At 42.8% G+C, this 15,737-nt stretch overlaps 2 protein-coding genes across 2 annotated transcripts in view; one reads left to right on the top strand and one right to left on the bottom strand.

The window, feature by feature from the left end:
• Positions 1–257: 257 nt before the first annotated feature.
• On the bottom strand, positions 258–2,747 carry RPS27A (ribosomal protein S27a). Its single transcript, XM_084900828.1, has 6 exons — positions 2,486–2,747; positions 2,319–2,383; positions 1,808–1,862; positions 1,295–1,380; positions 828–959; positions 258–441 (listed from the first exon to the last, which is right to left on the bottom strand). Exons 2-6 carry the CDS (start codon positions 2,364–2,366, stop codon positions 292–294), a joined length of 471 nt encoding a protein of 156 aa, XP_084756954.1. The 5' UTR covers positions 2,367–2,383; positions 2,486–2,747; the 3' UTR covers positions 258–291.
• Positions 2,748–2,836: 89 nt separating this feature from the next.
• Positions 2,837–15,737, top strand: part of CLHC1 (clathrin heavy chain linker domain containing 1) — a 30,886-nt gene continuing 17,985 nt past the window's right edge. Inside the window, exons 1-6 of the mRNA XM_084900808.1 lie at positions 2,837–2,975; positions 6,804–7,062; positions 9,879–10,066; positions 11,831–11,964; positions 13,873–14,074; positions 14,182–14,294. Of these exons, the coding sequence (XP_084756934.1) occupies positions 6,886–7,062; positions 9,879–10,066; positions 11,831–11,964; positions 13,873–14,074; positions 14,182–14,294 (814 nt within the window). The 5' untranslated portion in view covers positions 2,837–2,975; positions 6,804–6,885. The remainder of the gene's footprint in view (positions 2,976–6,803; positions 7,063–9,878; positions 10,067–11,830; positions 11,965–13,872; positions 14,075–14,181; positions 14,295–15,737) is intronic.

Raw genomic sequence — 15,737 nt, 5'->3', positions numbered from 1 at the left:
ATGCCTGCATACACTCAGTTGTGGTAATGAGGGTGGAATGTTACTGGCATCAAATGGATTGGAGCCAGAGATGCACAAGGCAGCCCCCCACTCTCCCCACCCCCAAATTATCTGGTCATAGTACTGAGGTAAAAAAGAAAAACACAACTGGTTTATCACCTAGACAGCTGATATTAAATATAATAAAATTCTGCTCAAGTATAGCTTATCAATTTGATCCATCAACTTTGACACTTAAAAAAAATTCAACAATCAAATGTCAGTTCATGTCTTTTATTAACCCAAATACAATTACTTGTCTTCTGGTTTGTTGAAGCAATAGGTCAGACAGCATTTGCCACAATAATGTCTGTCAAAGTGGCTGGCCATGAAAACTCCAGCACCACATTCATCAGAAGGGCACTCTCGGCGAAGGCGACTGATTTTGCCATTCTCATCCACCTAAAAAGTACAAACCTGCTGTTAAGATAACTTTACAACATATTTTGAAGTCTATTTTAAGTGAATCAAAATACATAACCTTTTAATTACACAATGGCAGTTTTTAGTATTTACAAACCCAAAGCATCTCAAACCCTCACCAGTATTTACTACATCGAACAAGAACAAGTTCAGAGCTCAAACCCTGCAAGTGGTAGACTAAGCTAGACCTGAACCCAGACCTGACTTCAAAATCAAAACCATTGTTGAGAACAAGCAGCTAAAGATAATCCCCATTATCTAAAGTTCAAGTATTTACGAAAAGAAATTTTATACTAGAAGTTTGAAACCAGCGATATGAACACAATTTTTTAACCTATAGGCAAAAAAGTTTTAAGTTGGCTCACTTTGTAGTATTTCAGGACAGCCAGCTTAACCTTCTTTCTCTTATGCTTGTTCTTCTTGGGAGTGGTGTAAGACTTCTTCTTCCTCTTCTTAGCACCACCACGGAGTCTCAGCACAAGATGAAGCGTGGACTCCTGTTAATGAGGCAGCGTGCAACAAGCTTTAAAAACAATTACATTAATGCTCAGGCTCCACTACCAACAGAAAGCTAGCATCACCCATCTTCTAATTAGATGCAATAGGAAGCACTCAACACCACAGCAGAGTGTCTCTGTTCTTAGCTAGTGCGCAGGGAGATTAAAGAACTAAATCACACCATGGGATACAACCTGCCAAACCCAGAATGCAGCACTTCTCCAATGTTAACGTAGGCATCATCTAGGAAATCTGAATCATCTGAAGCTAGCCTTAGCATTAGGTACTTGTCAGAAACTTTGAAATTTATACAGGGCTGCTCTTTCCAACAGACCTTTTGAATGTTGTAGTCAGACAAAGTTCGCCCGTCTTCCAGTTGCTTGCCAGCAAAGATCAGTCTTTGCTGATCAGGAGGAATTCCTGATGAAGAAAACCAACAAATTAGGCCACAGCAGAACAAGCCTCTGCTCAAGATTTACAAAGCGATAATCCTGGATCAAATGGCACTAGCAGCCTTCCGATTTCTCACTACAGGCTATGCATTACTGGTTTTACCTCACGTAATCGTTAACAGTACTTAATATGGACATGCTAACACAATCTTCATTTTGCAGATGGGGAAAGCGGTGTAAATTAAACAGCTCGCCCAAATTCATAGTAAGTAGAATGCACTGCAGCTTGGTTCCGCGCTCAAAAACCTGTGTCTACCGTGTGTTATTTCAAAATATTTCACTGATCAGCCTGACCTCAGCTCACCCACCCCACCCAGCGCACGTCTGCTGGGAGCCTGCAGGTCGGCTAGGGCCTCCGGAGGTTACTATTTCTGAACTAGGAAAACACCACTTGCCTTCCTTATCCTGGATCTTGGCCTTTACATTTTCTATCGTATCCGAGGGTTCAACCTAAGAGTTTTAAAATGCAAAGAGGTATTGGTAAGACAGTAAGAAAAGGAATGCTCAATTGGAGTGCACCGGGCGGGGTGGGGTGGCTGTCTGTCGCCTCCCCAAAGGAGCTGGCCCCTCACCCCGTGGACAGGCCTCCTCCCCGGACAGCCTACGCGGGCACTTTCTCAGCCCCGGTCCTCCACGTGCTGGGCCGCCCGGCCGGAGCGCCTCCCGCCCATTAGGGGGACCCCGCCTCGGTCGTCAGGCCGGCACCACCGGGGTGAGGGCCGAGCCTTGACACGTACAGAAGCTGCAGCTCAGACGCCGGCCGAGCTCGGCAAACAGGTCTCCATTCAGGGTCAGGTTGCACAACCCAGACCCGGAAACACGCTCTCGGCAGAAAGCAGCGCCGGCCCGACAGCCACCGCCGGGCCTGCCCCAGGCCTCGGCTCCCTCCCGCCCCCGGGCCCGCACCTCGAGAGTGATGGTCTTCCCCGTGAGGGTTTTCACGAAGATCTGCATCTTGGCGGCGACTCCACCTGCGGCGGGGGAGAAGGAAGAGACCGGTTACACCCGGGGACGCAGGGAGGGGAAGGCCGGTAGGCCGCCGGCCGGGGAGCGGACGAGGAGCACACACTCACCGCAGATGGCGGATCGGAAAGGAAGAACGCGGCGCAGGCCCACGCGCTTCCTGGGGCCGCCGCCGCCTCAGGCCCCACCTCTTAGGCGGCCACACCAAATGCCTGACTGCTATTCCCCGCGGCTGTCTAACCAAATGCCAGACTTAGCTCGTGAACCTCATTTCCCCTCGTTCTAAAGCCGGGCTTATTGCTCACTTTAACCTCCAGGATGCTCTAGAGATAGTAGGTTTAAACAACTTTAAATGTCTTTAAAAGGCTTTTCTCATAGAGGGGAACGTGGCTAAGATGGTCTTAAAAAGGGGGTAGGGTAGAGGAGGGGCCTTATTGAGGAAGAGGAGGAAACGGAAGTGCCTTCTGGGAGTTGTAGTTTCCACTTCTTTCTTTGGGGGCTGAAGACTACTTGTCCCAAGATGCAGTGCCACACGCCTAAGGTTCCCGTAGTAACTAACCCCAAGCAGCGGAGTTGGGGTTTTTGGAGAAAGGGATTAAGGTGAGGAGGGAGGAAGGGCGTAACGAAGTAATGCTCTCAGGGAAGGTGGAACGGGTGGGAAATGACTAGGAGGAAAGGGCGAGAGACAGGGGAACGGAGGTATCGCTCACCTACTCACTGGCGGTTAAGAGCTGAGGACCGGGCCGTCTCCCACCGCTGCTCCCTGGGCCTGCAAGGGAAGGAGTTTCTTGGCCCACTCCAGGCAAACTGAAAAATAGGTGATATGTCCAAAAGCTCGGGTTCATCCCTGCTTTTTCCTTTTTGCCCTGTCGTCCCCTCCGCCTTCAGCCCCCAAGTCTCCGCTGGTGGAAACAAAGTTCTCAGCCTGGTTTGTCGTGTGAGACTCTTTGGTATGTTGCAAATCTCAGGCCCATTTTTCTTTTTAAATATATTTTATTGATTTTTTTACAGAGAGGAGGGGAGAGAGATACAGAGTAGAGAGTTAGAAACATCGATGAGAGAGAGTCATGGATCAGCTGCCTCTTGCACGCCCCTTACTGGGGATGTGCCTGCAACCAAGGTACATGCCCTTGACCGGAATCGAACCTGGGACCTTTCAGTCCGCCAGCAGACGCTCTGTCCACTGCACCAAACCGGTTTCGGCTCAGGCCCATTTTTCAAATGTTGAAGCCATACGGGAAAGAAATCTGCAGGATGGCTATTTAGTTGTAGAATTTCCAGATGTGTAGGTTGGCGAAGATCCCAGGAGGAAGACTTGGGAGGGTGTGTGGGACGCTCCTGGCCGGGCGGGGAGTTAGCAGGGAGTCGGTGCGCACCTTGCCTTCCTCCGCTACACAAACCCCGGCGTCCTGTCCAGTCTCCCCTCCTGATGCCATCCATCCGTGTCTCTCTGCCTTCCCCTCTCTATCCCACCCCCAGACTCAAGCCCTCCCGGATTTTCTCCTGGAAGTTTTCAGTGCTAGCTTCCAAGCTGCCTCTAGTCTGTCTCCTTTTCTAACCCACCTTCACTTTTGTCTTCTAAAAAGTAGGTCATTATTCTATTTCACCTTCATAAGGAAATCCAAATCCCTTACTATAGTATTTGGCCTCAGGCTTCCTTACATCCTAATCTGCCAAACCCATTGCTTGCTTTATACCATTGAGCTCATGGAAGTTCCTGACCTGTGCTCCCTATTGCTTTGGCACTCAGGAAGAATCCACTCCTTCTTCCTCGAACTTTCTTTGTCCCATGTTCTTCCAACTAGTCTTCACCTTTACAGCAGAACTCCTTGAAAGAGATGTCTACACTCATTGTCTCCAAACCTTCCCCTTTGTATCTGTTCCAGGCTTTTGTACCCACCCTTCTACTGGAATAGCTTTTGTGGTCACTAGTCACCTTTAACTTGTTGTTAAAGTCAATGGTCAGTTAATCTTATATGATCTGTCAGTAGCATTTGACACAGCTGATCACTCTCTCCTTTGGAATACTTTCTTCTTCTGACTTCCAATGGACACTTTTATCGGCTCTTTTGCTGTTTCCCCCAGAACTACCAGACCTCTAAACTTTGGAGTATCTCCCCCAGCACTAGTCCTTAGACCTCTGCTTTGTGTACATTTCCCAGGTCATTTTCATTCCGTCTCATAACTTTAAAAAATATATATTTTATTGATTTTTTTACAGAGAGAAAGGGAGAGAGATACAGAGTAGAGAGTTAGAAACATCGATGAGAGAGAGTCATCGATCAGCTGCCTCTTGCACGCCCCTTACTGGGGATGTGCCTGCAACCAAGGTACATGCCCTTGACCGGAATCGAACCTGGGACCCTTCAGTCCACAGGCCGGCGCTCTATCCACTGAGCCAAACCGGTTTCGGCCCGTCTCATAACTTTTAAATACCATTTATTATGCAAATGGCTTATAAACTTGCCTTTCATTTCGATTACTCACCTGAACTCCAGCTTCACATAGCCTGCTGTTTAATTCAACATCTCCAGTAGGCAAGCCCTAGACTCCTGATCTCATGAAACTGCTCTTCCCATATGCATAAATGGCAGTTCCCATCTTTCTAATCTGTAACTTTATGGTCATCTTTGACTGCTCTCTCCTACCTCCATCTAATCCCCTCAGCAAGTCCCCTTGGCTTTGTTTTTACATGCTAGTGTATATGCAGAACGCGTCTCGCCACCGCCACTGTTACCATTCTGATTCAGGCCACTGTTATCTCTGCCCAGATTATTGCAGTAGCCTCCTGACAGTTCTTCAGGCTTTGGCCCTTTTCTTCATAAAGCAGCAAGAGCAGTCCTTTGAAAATGTGTAAGCCATCTGTCACTCTTGCCCACAGTCCTCCAATGGCTTCCCATCTCCCTCAGAGTTAAGCCTAAATTCCTATAAGTGAGGCTGTTGCTCCAGCACTGGGGTGACTGGAGCCTCCAATCCTCTTGCCAGATCTGTCACAAGAAAGGGCACCTCTTTCTAAGGTGCCCAAAGGTGCCCATGTGCAGGTAGGGGTCCTGCCGCCAAGGCCCTGTACTCATCTGGCTGCTACACCTCTGACCTCATCTCTTTATTCTCTCCCTTTCTCACTCTCTTCTGGCCCCACTGGCCTTCTTGCTGTTCCTCACACTTGCTTACTGCCTTCAGGCCTTTGGACTTGCTGCTCTCTCTGCCTCAACCACTCTTCTTTTCCACCCCAGAATCTACATGACCTGCTTTTGTCAGATTTCTGAAATGCCACTTATCAGTGAGGACTTTCCTCTTTCCTAACTTAATGCTTTATATAAAATTGCACCCTCTCACTCTCCTTACTCTCATTCCCAGTTTCAATTTTCCCCATATGGCTTATCCCCATTTGTCATACTATGTTTTCACTTCGTGTTGTCTCTCTCTCCTTGAACATAACTTCTGGGGGGTTAAAAGCTTTGTTTTGTTCAATGCTATGTCTCTAGCATCTAAGATAGTGGCAGACATACAGAAAGTGCCCCTAAATATTTTTAAATATATTTTTATTGATTTCAGAGAGAAGGAGAGAGAGAGATAAGAAACACCAATGATGAGAGAAAGAATCACTGATCAGCTGCTTCCTGCATGCCCCACACTTGGGATCAAGCCCACAACCCGGGCAGGTGCCCTGACCTGGAATCAAACCATGACCTCCTGGTTCATATGTTGACGCTCAACCGCGGAGCCACACTGGCAGGGCCTAAATGTGGCCTAAATTTGTTGAATAAACAAATACGGTATAACTTAAATGTGGCCTAAATTTGTTGAATAAACAAATACGGTATAACTTAAGCATTGCCCTAGATGTGATTCCTTTAGATGTTGTCCCTGATGTTTGACGTTTTCTTGTCCTCTCCCACAGGCTAGTGAGATGCATCCATTGTGCCCACCTCTGTCTCACTGGCTTCTCTGCTCTGCCACTAGATTTTTTTAATGGGGATACCTAAAAGACAAGGTTTATGCTACAAAACCAGCAACAGTCAATGAATTGTGGGCCCACAAATACCAAAGGAAATGATTCTTGATTGCTGCTCTCTCTGAACCAGAATGGTCATCAGTTTGAAAACATGTTGACAAAAAAATTATTTATTTCTGTAAATTCTTTTAAATTCTGAAAATTAAAGCTGACTTTATAATCATTCAAAGTGTATGTGCATTTTGGGGGATACCCTGTATATGCTTGGTTAATAAGAAAAGAGCCCCTTATTGACTGGTGTTTGGTATATCTATTCCAGAGGGATAGCACGTGACAGAATAGATTAGACCTTCTGATTCATAGGTTGAATCATATATCTCAGATCCACGGCACATTTTTTTTACATTTGTTTTAGATGAATATATGACTTTTTTAAGCTTTAAATTAATTGATGGTCTTTTTTTTTCTTTCAGGCCTATCAAAAGTTTTGGCTTTGTTGCAAAAGCAAGACAAGAGTTAACTTTTCTCTGTTGAATAAGTGTTGCAGATTATGCCATGTCGGTTCAAGGAATAAATAAACATACAATTATCCCTCCTATCATTAGTAGATGTGATAAGGAATTTTTGGAAAGTATGCAAAGATACATAATTACAGAAACCGAAAGAGTGGGCTGTAATGAGGAAGGACCTGCTGATGAATATTACATCATATACCGAAACGTTTTTGATAAGGTATCAATGCTTTTAAGACAATGGATTTTCATGGGGAAGAAATGGTCTTTCTTTTCTTTTTTTAATATTTGTATTGCTTTTAGAGAGGAAGGAAGAGACAGAAACATCAGTGATGTGAGAGAACCATTGATCAGCTGCCTCCTGCACACCTCACATGGGGTCAAGCCTGAAACCCGGCATGTGCCCTGATCGGGAATCAAACCGTGACCTCCTGGTTCATAGGTCAACACTCAACCACTGAGCTCTGCTCGCCAGGCAGAAATGGTCTTTCTTGATGACTAATACTCCTGTCTTAGTAACACCGCACTGCTTGTTTACATCTGTCAGTTTAGAAAAGTTCATCTATTTTGTTAGAAAGGAGAGAAGGAAGAAAATGCAATGCTGCATTTATCACCAGACAGTTGATGAATGTCTCAGCTTAAGTGCAAGCTTAATGTCAGTTTTAACATTTTTATCCATTTTTGAGCAACACCTAGCAGTGCCCTCTAACAGCATTTTGACCTCCATCTGAAAGTATTAACTGAGGGATTGGGCTGTAAGCAAGGAACCTTGTTTTGGGTTTAGGTGTGGTATCATTAAAGTCTTGGTCTAGATTTAATCTACCACAGCGATTTTCAACTTATGGCACACATAAACTAATTACTAAAATTCTGCAGCACACCAAATAATATATTTTTTGGAGATCTAACAACAACAAAAAAAGGCATAATTTTGACTTAATCACACTGGATGGCAATTGTTTTGGGTTCTGTCTTTTGAGGGAAAGAGGTCAGTGCCCCTGGCTAAATAATCAGGTATTGCATGTTTTAAAAATTCTTGTGGCACACCGGTTGAAAATTGCTGACCTAGCATATTGAATTGAGGTCCCTTGTAGATTAGAGGGCTAGGTAGATAGGCATAGTAAACGGGGTTTGACTAGCTGAACATTGGAAATATGGAGATGAGGCTAGAAAATGCTGTGGCTTATATAACATTTGATTTTGTTTTGCAAGATTTTTAGCAATACCTGTTTTTATTTTTATTTTTTTAATATATTTTGATTGATATCAGAAAGGGAGAGAGAGAAACATCAATGATGGGCTGCTGCCTGAATTCCCCCTACTGAGTATCGAACCCGAAACCCGGGCATGTACCCTTGACCGGAATCAAACCTGGGACCCTTCATTTCCACAGGCCAGTGCTCTATCCACTGAGCCAAACCAGCTAGGGCATGAGGCTGTAAGAGAATGAGGAATCATGGAGTTTAGTAAAATGAAGAATTCAGTCTAAAGCTCTTCCTGTTTGTTGCCATTAAGGAATGGTGGTTCCATGTATGTAGAGTTTTCATAGTTTTTGAGAGAAGCTGGAAATACGGTTTTCAGGTGAAATTTAGTAAATTTTAAAACATTTTGTGGGTCAAGCAAAACTGTGGCCTGCCAGTCTGTCTTTATTTTAATGCAGTATCTACTAGTATACATTCTCAGAAATTCCTATGTGTTCTGATCTGTTTCTTCTAGCAGACAGATATGGGAGCTGATCAATGTATCACTATTAAGTCTGTTTTCTCTCCACTAATGCAGTGGTCGGCAAACTCATTAGTCAGCAGAGCCAAATATAAACAGTACAACGATTGAAATTTCCTTTGAGAGCCAAATTTTTTAAACTTAAACTTCTCCTAATGCCACTTCTTCAAAATAGACTCGCCCAGGCCGTGGTATTTTGTGGAAGAGCCGCACTCAAGGGGCCAAAGAGCTGCACGTGGCTTGTGAGCTGCAGTTTGCCGACCACGGCACTAATGTATCGAAGCTGTCCTGGATTGTTGTAGCACACCCCCATTGTGTGGGGTGGACGATGGCCAGGAACAGCAGGGTGCTTAATTTTGAAGACAGAATGCTGGTCTGTTTTATTATGGGTTCTTGGGTGGCAGTCCTCCTAGTTGGGTTGATAGGTAATTAATACAGTCATGCCAAAACGACACCCAGTATCTCCCATTCAGATATCCTCTCCTGGTACTTGTCATTGATCAGTAAGCTCCTCATAGCATTTCTTGAGAGACCAGATGTCTTCCTGGGTAATTTTTTCTGGGTAATTTTTTCTGGCTATTGCCTAGCTAACAAAAAACTAGTAGGGGATGCCAGAGACTAGAGATGTGGCAGGAATAGAAAGCTTATTGTGGCTTTCAGAGAAGATTTTGGATTGATCACCTCTGTTCTCTTTACGTATCGGTCCCTTCTGAAATCCTCGTGAGCACAATTTGAAAAGCTATACATTTTAAATTATTTTAAATATTTATTTGTTTTTGCATGGGTATTGTATACACAAGATTAGCAAATAAATAAATAAACAAAGGAACGAATAAAGAAAAGTACACAACCAAAGGTCAGCTTGTTATCTTTCCCTTTCCTTTTCTTCAGGCATCCACTGTTTCTATTTTCTTCCATTATCCTTCCAAAGATAGTCTGTACTTTCACACCGTTAGAAACCATGAGTGGATAGTGATTTCTTACAGTTTTACTTGATACCTTGGAATAGGAATGCAGTATTAGACCTGGTATTGGTTTTAACTAATGTCATATAATGTATGTGTTCATACCAAGTAGAGAAAAATATGATTTTTTTTTTCATATTTAAGCTCACAGGACTGTAATAATTTACAAAGAGCACATATTCAAGAAATATTGTCTTTAATACCCAGTGATATTTGTAAAATTTGAGACTTCTAATTTCTCATCATGCTTTATTTAAAAAATAATCTATGATGTTATTTGCAAGGCTTTTGATCCATAGTGTCCTAGAAAAAAAATTCAAAACTATAGGCAGAAAAAATCATATTTCAGGTAATAGAATATGTCACTGCATACAAATCCATTCTTACTTCAATCAAAAAAGAATATGATACCATCATTGACACAATAAAAAGAGACCAAAGAATTGCATTTTCTCTTCATGGAAGACTTAAAGTTTTGGCAGCAGAGCCCACAACATTGGTGTATCACAGGAAAAGAATAACCCAACTTAAAGCAAAGTAAGTATCTTAGCAAATAGCCCAAAAGGTGATCATTGTTACTTGGTTATATTAACTAGCTAGTGTAACTATAACCAGTGGTTCTCAGTCTTTTTAATTATTTAATTTAAAGTCATGTTTTTATGTTCCCCTTCCTACCAACTTGAAGTAAAGTTGACTTTAAGACTGTTGACTTCTTTTTTTAATCTCAGAGGAAGAAGGGAAGGAGAGACAAGCATCCACGTGAGAAAGAAACATGGACCAGTTGCCTCCCATACGCACCCCAGCTCTGACTTGGGTTTGAACCCACAACCTGGGTGTGTGCCCTGACCAGGGATCAAACCCACCACCTTCTGGTACACGGATAACGCTCCAACCAGCTAAGCCACACCAGCCAGGGCAGAAAGCCTGTTCAATTTTAACATTGCTTTCTTTCACAAGCATAAGTATATTTGGATGAAAGCCAAAAGAAATTTTATTTCCACAGTCCCTCTTTCATAAATACTGTAAGCTATTGTTCCGAGCAATCAGTAGTTACCAAGAGCTCTGTAATAATCAGATGCAGACAGCCCTTATCTACTGACAAACTTGTTATTAATTTGCCAAAACCCTTGTGGCATTTATGTATCTAATTTATTTTAGTCTGTTATTTTCTCCCTGGGCCACATATCAGTGATCAGTTAGAAAGTAAGCTTCGGCCCTAGCCAGTTTGGCTCAGTGGATGGAATGTCGGCCTGCAGACTCAAGGGTCCCAGGTTTGATTCTGGTCACGGGCATGTACCTAGTGGGGCATGTGCAAGATGCAGCTGAATATATATATATATATATGAATATATGAATATATATATATATATATATATATATATATATATATATATATATATATAAAACTAATGCTTGAAGGAAGTTTATATCTTCTCGGTCTTTAAGATTCCTATTGCAGGAGGAACTCAGTTTTGTCTCAGGAGTGCTTTCATTCACCCAGCTATAGGATCAGAATTACTACAGTAGGTTAAATAATAGCTCCTAAAGATAGCAGGCCCTAATCCTGAGGACCTGGGAAAGGGGTCTTTGCAGATGTGATTACATTAAAGATCTTGAAATAGGGAGTTTATCTCAGATTATCCAGGTGGGCGTTACAAGTGTCACAAGTTTCCTAATGTCAGTCACAAGTGTTTTTAGGAGAGAGGGGCAGAGGCAGTGTTGACAGAGACAGAGGGGAGAAGGCAATGCGAACATGAAGCCAGAGACAAGGCAGCAGCCCCAGCAGCTGGGAAAGGCGAGAGCGGAGTCTCCCCGAGCCGGTCTAGAGGCAGCATGGGCCCGACAGCACTCTGGTTTGGGCCCAGTGATATTGGCTTTGCTGGTCTCCAGAACGGAGAGAAAATAAATTTCTGCTTTTTTAAGCCACCAAGTTTGTGGTCATTTGCTATGGCAGCCCTAAGAAATGGATAATTACTTCAAAAAATAAGTTTTCAATGCAGAGGTAATTTTCAACTAAAGGGAATAGATACAGTGTTTTGTGGCCAGATGTTTAACACTTAATACACTTCCAATAAAGTTATGAGTCATAGTATTGATGCTCTGAAAGAAAATTGTTCCTCATTGTGAGGTTAGTAAACTTTTTATGAGACACTGCTTTATAAATTTCCACCTAAATACATAATGGTTCAAAATGACAATTAGGCAAAATAAAATAATGATTTAACCCGTTTTATTATAAATCTTATGATTAAATAATTAAGTTAGTTGAAAGTAACATAAGAAAGCCTTTCTGTTTTCCAGAATGAAGGTTATTGAAAATAATTCCTCAAGCATTCAATTGCAAATAGACAAAATAAAACAACTCAGGGCAGCATTTGATGTGAAAGAACCAAAACATTTTCCTTTCTCCAAAGACCCTTCAAAACCTATTCCAGGTACTATATTTTGTGTAAAATATTTGAAAGAAATTCTGACTGTTGCCAGTTGTTACCTATTACACAAGTTAATATGTCTGTGCTGTGGATATATCTTCTGAGTACAACAGGACTTCATCCATACTTTACAAACAACGTTAGCCAGGACTCCAGATAGAAACAAGAGGATGAGAAAACCCTAAAAGAGTTCCAGACTGACTGGACTATATACAGAATATTCCTAAATTGTGATCCCTGGTCAACATCAGTTTAACTGGAAACCTGTTAGAAATGCAAATTCTTTGACCCCAGTGCAGACTTACTGTCAGAATTCTGGGCATGGGACGGGTGAGGTGGAGGGAGAGCGTACCAACCAGTGTTCTAACAAGTTCTCAGGTTAGTCCTATGTACTCTAGGGTTTGAGAGCCCATGTTATAATACATGAAAAAACTGTAGTGTGTTAATTCTGGTGAATATTGTTGATTCATATTTATGTCAGCATTCACTGGCACCTCATCTTCAGCTAAGCCACATTTTGAGAAATCGTAGTGTATCCTGAATTTTTTTTTTCTTTCTAATATTTAATCGGGAGGTTTTCTCAAACGTGCTCAGAAAACTTTTTTTGCTGGATGAATGAACAATGAAAGGAGACAAAAGTGAGGACAAGTGAATCTGGGGAAGTGCAAGTAGTATCTGTCTCCTGGAATTTATTCAGGAAGCAGAGAGGTTTATATGATGAATATAGAGGAATTAAAAATATTCACTTTGGGGACCAGGATGGCTTTGAGAATAGATAACTGTATTCAAAACTTTTATGGATTTCAACTAGTGTTTACCCAGAAGCAGAATCAATAGGTGGAAATTTTAGGAAGTAGGATTTGGATTCAGTGGAAGAAGCTGTGTCATGAAATAATAAGCTATTCCACACCAGAGGATTTTAGCTGAGGTTGAATGATCCATCAGCCTGTGTTAGGTGGAGGCAGGGGCTAGATTTCCTTTCAAAGGTAAAATTATGACTCACAAAACATACCGTATTTTTCGGACCATAAGACGCACTTTTTCCCCCCCAAAAGTGGGGGGAAAAAGTCCCTACGTCTTATGGTCCAAATATAGCCTACACATATACTGTAAAAAAAAAGTTTTTTTACTAGCCCGGCTCTGTGTGGTCTCTGTGTGCTTGCCCGGCTCTAAAATGGTTCTAAATGCTGCTGTTTACTTTACAGGGTTGATTACATGTGTTTATGACTGTGATGTTGGGTTTTAATGCACATAAAATATTTTAGGACACTATTTGTTTCAGAATCTTTTTTTCTTCATTTCCCTTATCTAAAAACTGGTGCGTCTTATGGTCCAGTGCGTCTTATGGTCCGAAAAATACGGTAAATAAGATACATATGAATAAGTACAGAATAACAGATAAATTGATTAAATGCCTAGAGGATTTAGGGTAAGGTGATTATCAAAATTGAGTAGGATTAATCCAAAAGGGTTTCTGGAGGAGAATTTTGAGATATGCCTTTAAAGGCAACAATTAGCCTAAATGACAAGGGAAATTATTTGGCGTGTGCATGAATAATGAGTAGAAGGGGCAATTAGAGAGGGAGAGAGGACTGAGTTATGGCTGGCATTTATAAGTTTTTCATTGGAGAGAATAAATATTACCCTGGGGTTAGCAGGAATAGTTTAATGGAAGATTTGGTTAGAGAGAAATTACTGGGCAGAATCCAGAATTCATTCTCTAGAATATTCATGGGTATGTTTAAAAACTGCTAGACATTTAAAAAAATGTGTGTTAATTCCATTTATGTTCAGTAAATGGCAAGTTCATGCTACCATTTCTCAGTTATTTCCTGACATAGAGAACTCACTGACTTTTTGCATACTCCCACCCCTGGCTTGGCTGGTTTGATTTGTTCCCTTTTCCCATAGGCATGATTCTCGAAGAATCCTTCAATTTAGATGCTCTCAATAAATACCTGAAACATCTGGAAGATAAATATGCAGAAATTAAACAACTAATGTCAAAGAAATATGTCCCACTTCAGAGGAAGGCAGACTTAGAGGAGGAAATGGTTGTGATAGTGAAACGGCACGAGGCAGCTAGCAGTCTGAACAAAGAATTAGAGTTTAGGTATGCAAGTCGATCATTTCTAAAGTTTGAAGCTTTTATATGTGTTTATTCTAACATTACACTTTGATTTTAGATTCAGTATGTTGTTGATGCTTTTATCTTTATAGTCATAGAAGACTGCAGATTATTTCATATGCACTTACTTCATGGTCAAAATCTGATGAGAGCAGCTCATTTGAAGACTTGGTGAAGCAAATTGAGGAAATCCATGGTTTACACGGTAGTTTATCGATATATTTAAGTAACACAAATAATGGAAAACATTACTTCTTTCCCCAATGCACAGAAAGCTAATGAGTGGGAATTTTCCTAGATAGAGTTTAAGGAAAGCAAAAATGTATTTATTTCGGTTAGGTTTCTGTTATCCTATGGGCTTCTTCCTCCAATAGCTGACAGATAACTGGTAATCCAAAGATATAATACCTTAAAATAAGAAAAAATTAAAGAGAGGCATTCTATTAGGAACCATAGCATTAAGTGGTTGGTATTAAACATCTGCATGCTTATTATTTTCTACTAGAGGCCCAGTGCGGGGGTAGGGGAAGTGGAGGGTGGGGGGTGTCTCTCAGCCTGACCTGCATCCTCTCCAATCTGGGAGCTCTCAAGGGATGTCCTACTGATGGCGTAGGGGAGCAGGCCTAAACTGTAGTCTGGCCTCCCTCTGCAGGAGGTGGCTGGGCTGATCAGGGAAGGCACCACCCCCATCACCCCCTACTGCTGCCAGTGAGCAGCTGCAGCTGCCAAGGTGTTTCCATCAACACAGACTCCAGTCCCTTCACCACGAAAAAATGACAACTTTCTTTAGGCATTTTCAAGATGTCGCTTTCATAGGATATGACATTTCTTTCTTTCTTTCTTTCTTTCTTTCTTTCTTTCTTCCTTCCTTCCTTCCTTCCTTCCTTCCTTCCTTCCTTCCTTCCTTCCTTCCTTCCTTCCTTTCTTCCTTTCTTTCTTCCTTTCTTTCTTTCCTCTCACCTGAGGATATTTTTCCATTGATTTTTAGAGTGTGTGGAAGAGAGAGGGACAGACAGCAGAAACATCACTGTGAGAGGGACACTTCAATTGGTTGCCTCCTGCACGAGCCCTGACTTGGGCCCCAGCCTGGGAGGAGCCTGCAACCTTAGATATATGCCCTTGACAGAATTGAACCCAGACCCTGCAGTTGGCAGGCCGAGGCTCGATCCACTGAGCCAAACTGGCTAGGGCAGGATATTGACATTTCTTAGCCCCTCCAGCAGCAGACCTTCGTTTTTTCCTCCAGGAGTGAGGTGGAAAAACCCTAGATCACCTTCTTGGATTCTTATTACCCAAGTTACCAAGAACACTGCGAGTGGCGTACCTGGAGCTTAGCCAATGAGCAGTTAGAAAAGGTGTTTCCTCTGCAGCTCACACGCAGAGGCGGGACTGCAGGCGCGCCCCGGCTGGCAGGCCCTGTTGTCTGCAGGCCTCCTTGCCACTGCAGCGGCTGGCAGGCCCTGTTCTCTGCTCTCTGTGGGCCTGCCTGCTCGCCACCGTGGCGGTTGGCAGACCCTGCTCTGCCCTGCTCTGTGGGCCTGCGCCATCCATGGCTTGCTGCACCGCGCAGCAGTCCCCTCCCGCCCGCCTGCACATGCAGCCTCCTCATGAATGGTCGTGACTGTTATGGCATCCTGGCTAATTTGCA

The sequence above is a fragment of the Pipistrellus hanaki genome (assembly GCF_964339955.1).
Source record: "Pipistrellus hanaki genome assembly, chromosome: 12".
In the NCBI taxonomy this organism is placed as follows: Eukaryota; Metazoa; Chordata; class Mammalia; order Chiroptera; family Vespertilionidae; genus Pipistrellus; species Pipistrellus hanaki.
The sequence above is the reverse complement of the archived record's forward strand: the minus strand, read 5'-3'. Positions and strand labels throughout refer to the sequence as shown.

Coding starts and splice junctions, on each gene's coding strand:
- RPS27A (XM_084900828.1), bottom strand. CDS start 2,366: ATGCAGATCTTCGTGAAAACCCTCACGGGGAAGACCATCACTCTCGAG. Junction 1,381..1,807: donor CAAGATCCAGGATAAGGAAG/GCAAGTGGTGTT, acceptor TTTCTTCATCAG/GAATTCCTCCTGATCAGCAA. Junction 960..1,294: donor CTGACTACAACATTCAAAAG/GTCTGTTGGAAA, acceptor CCTCATTAACAG/GAGTCCACGCTTCATCTTGT.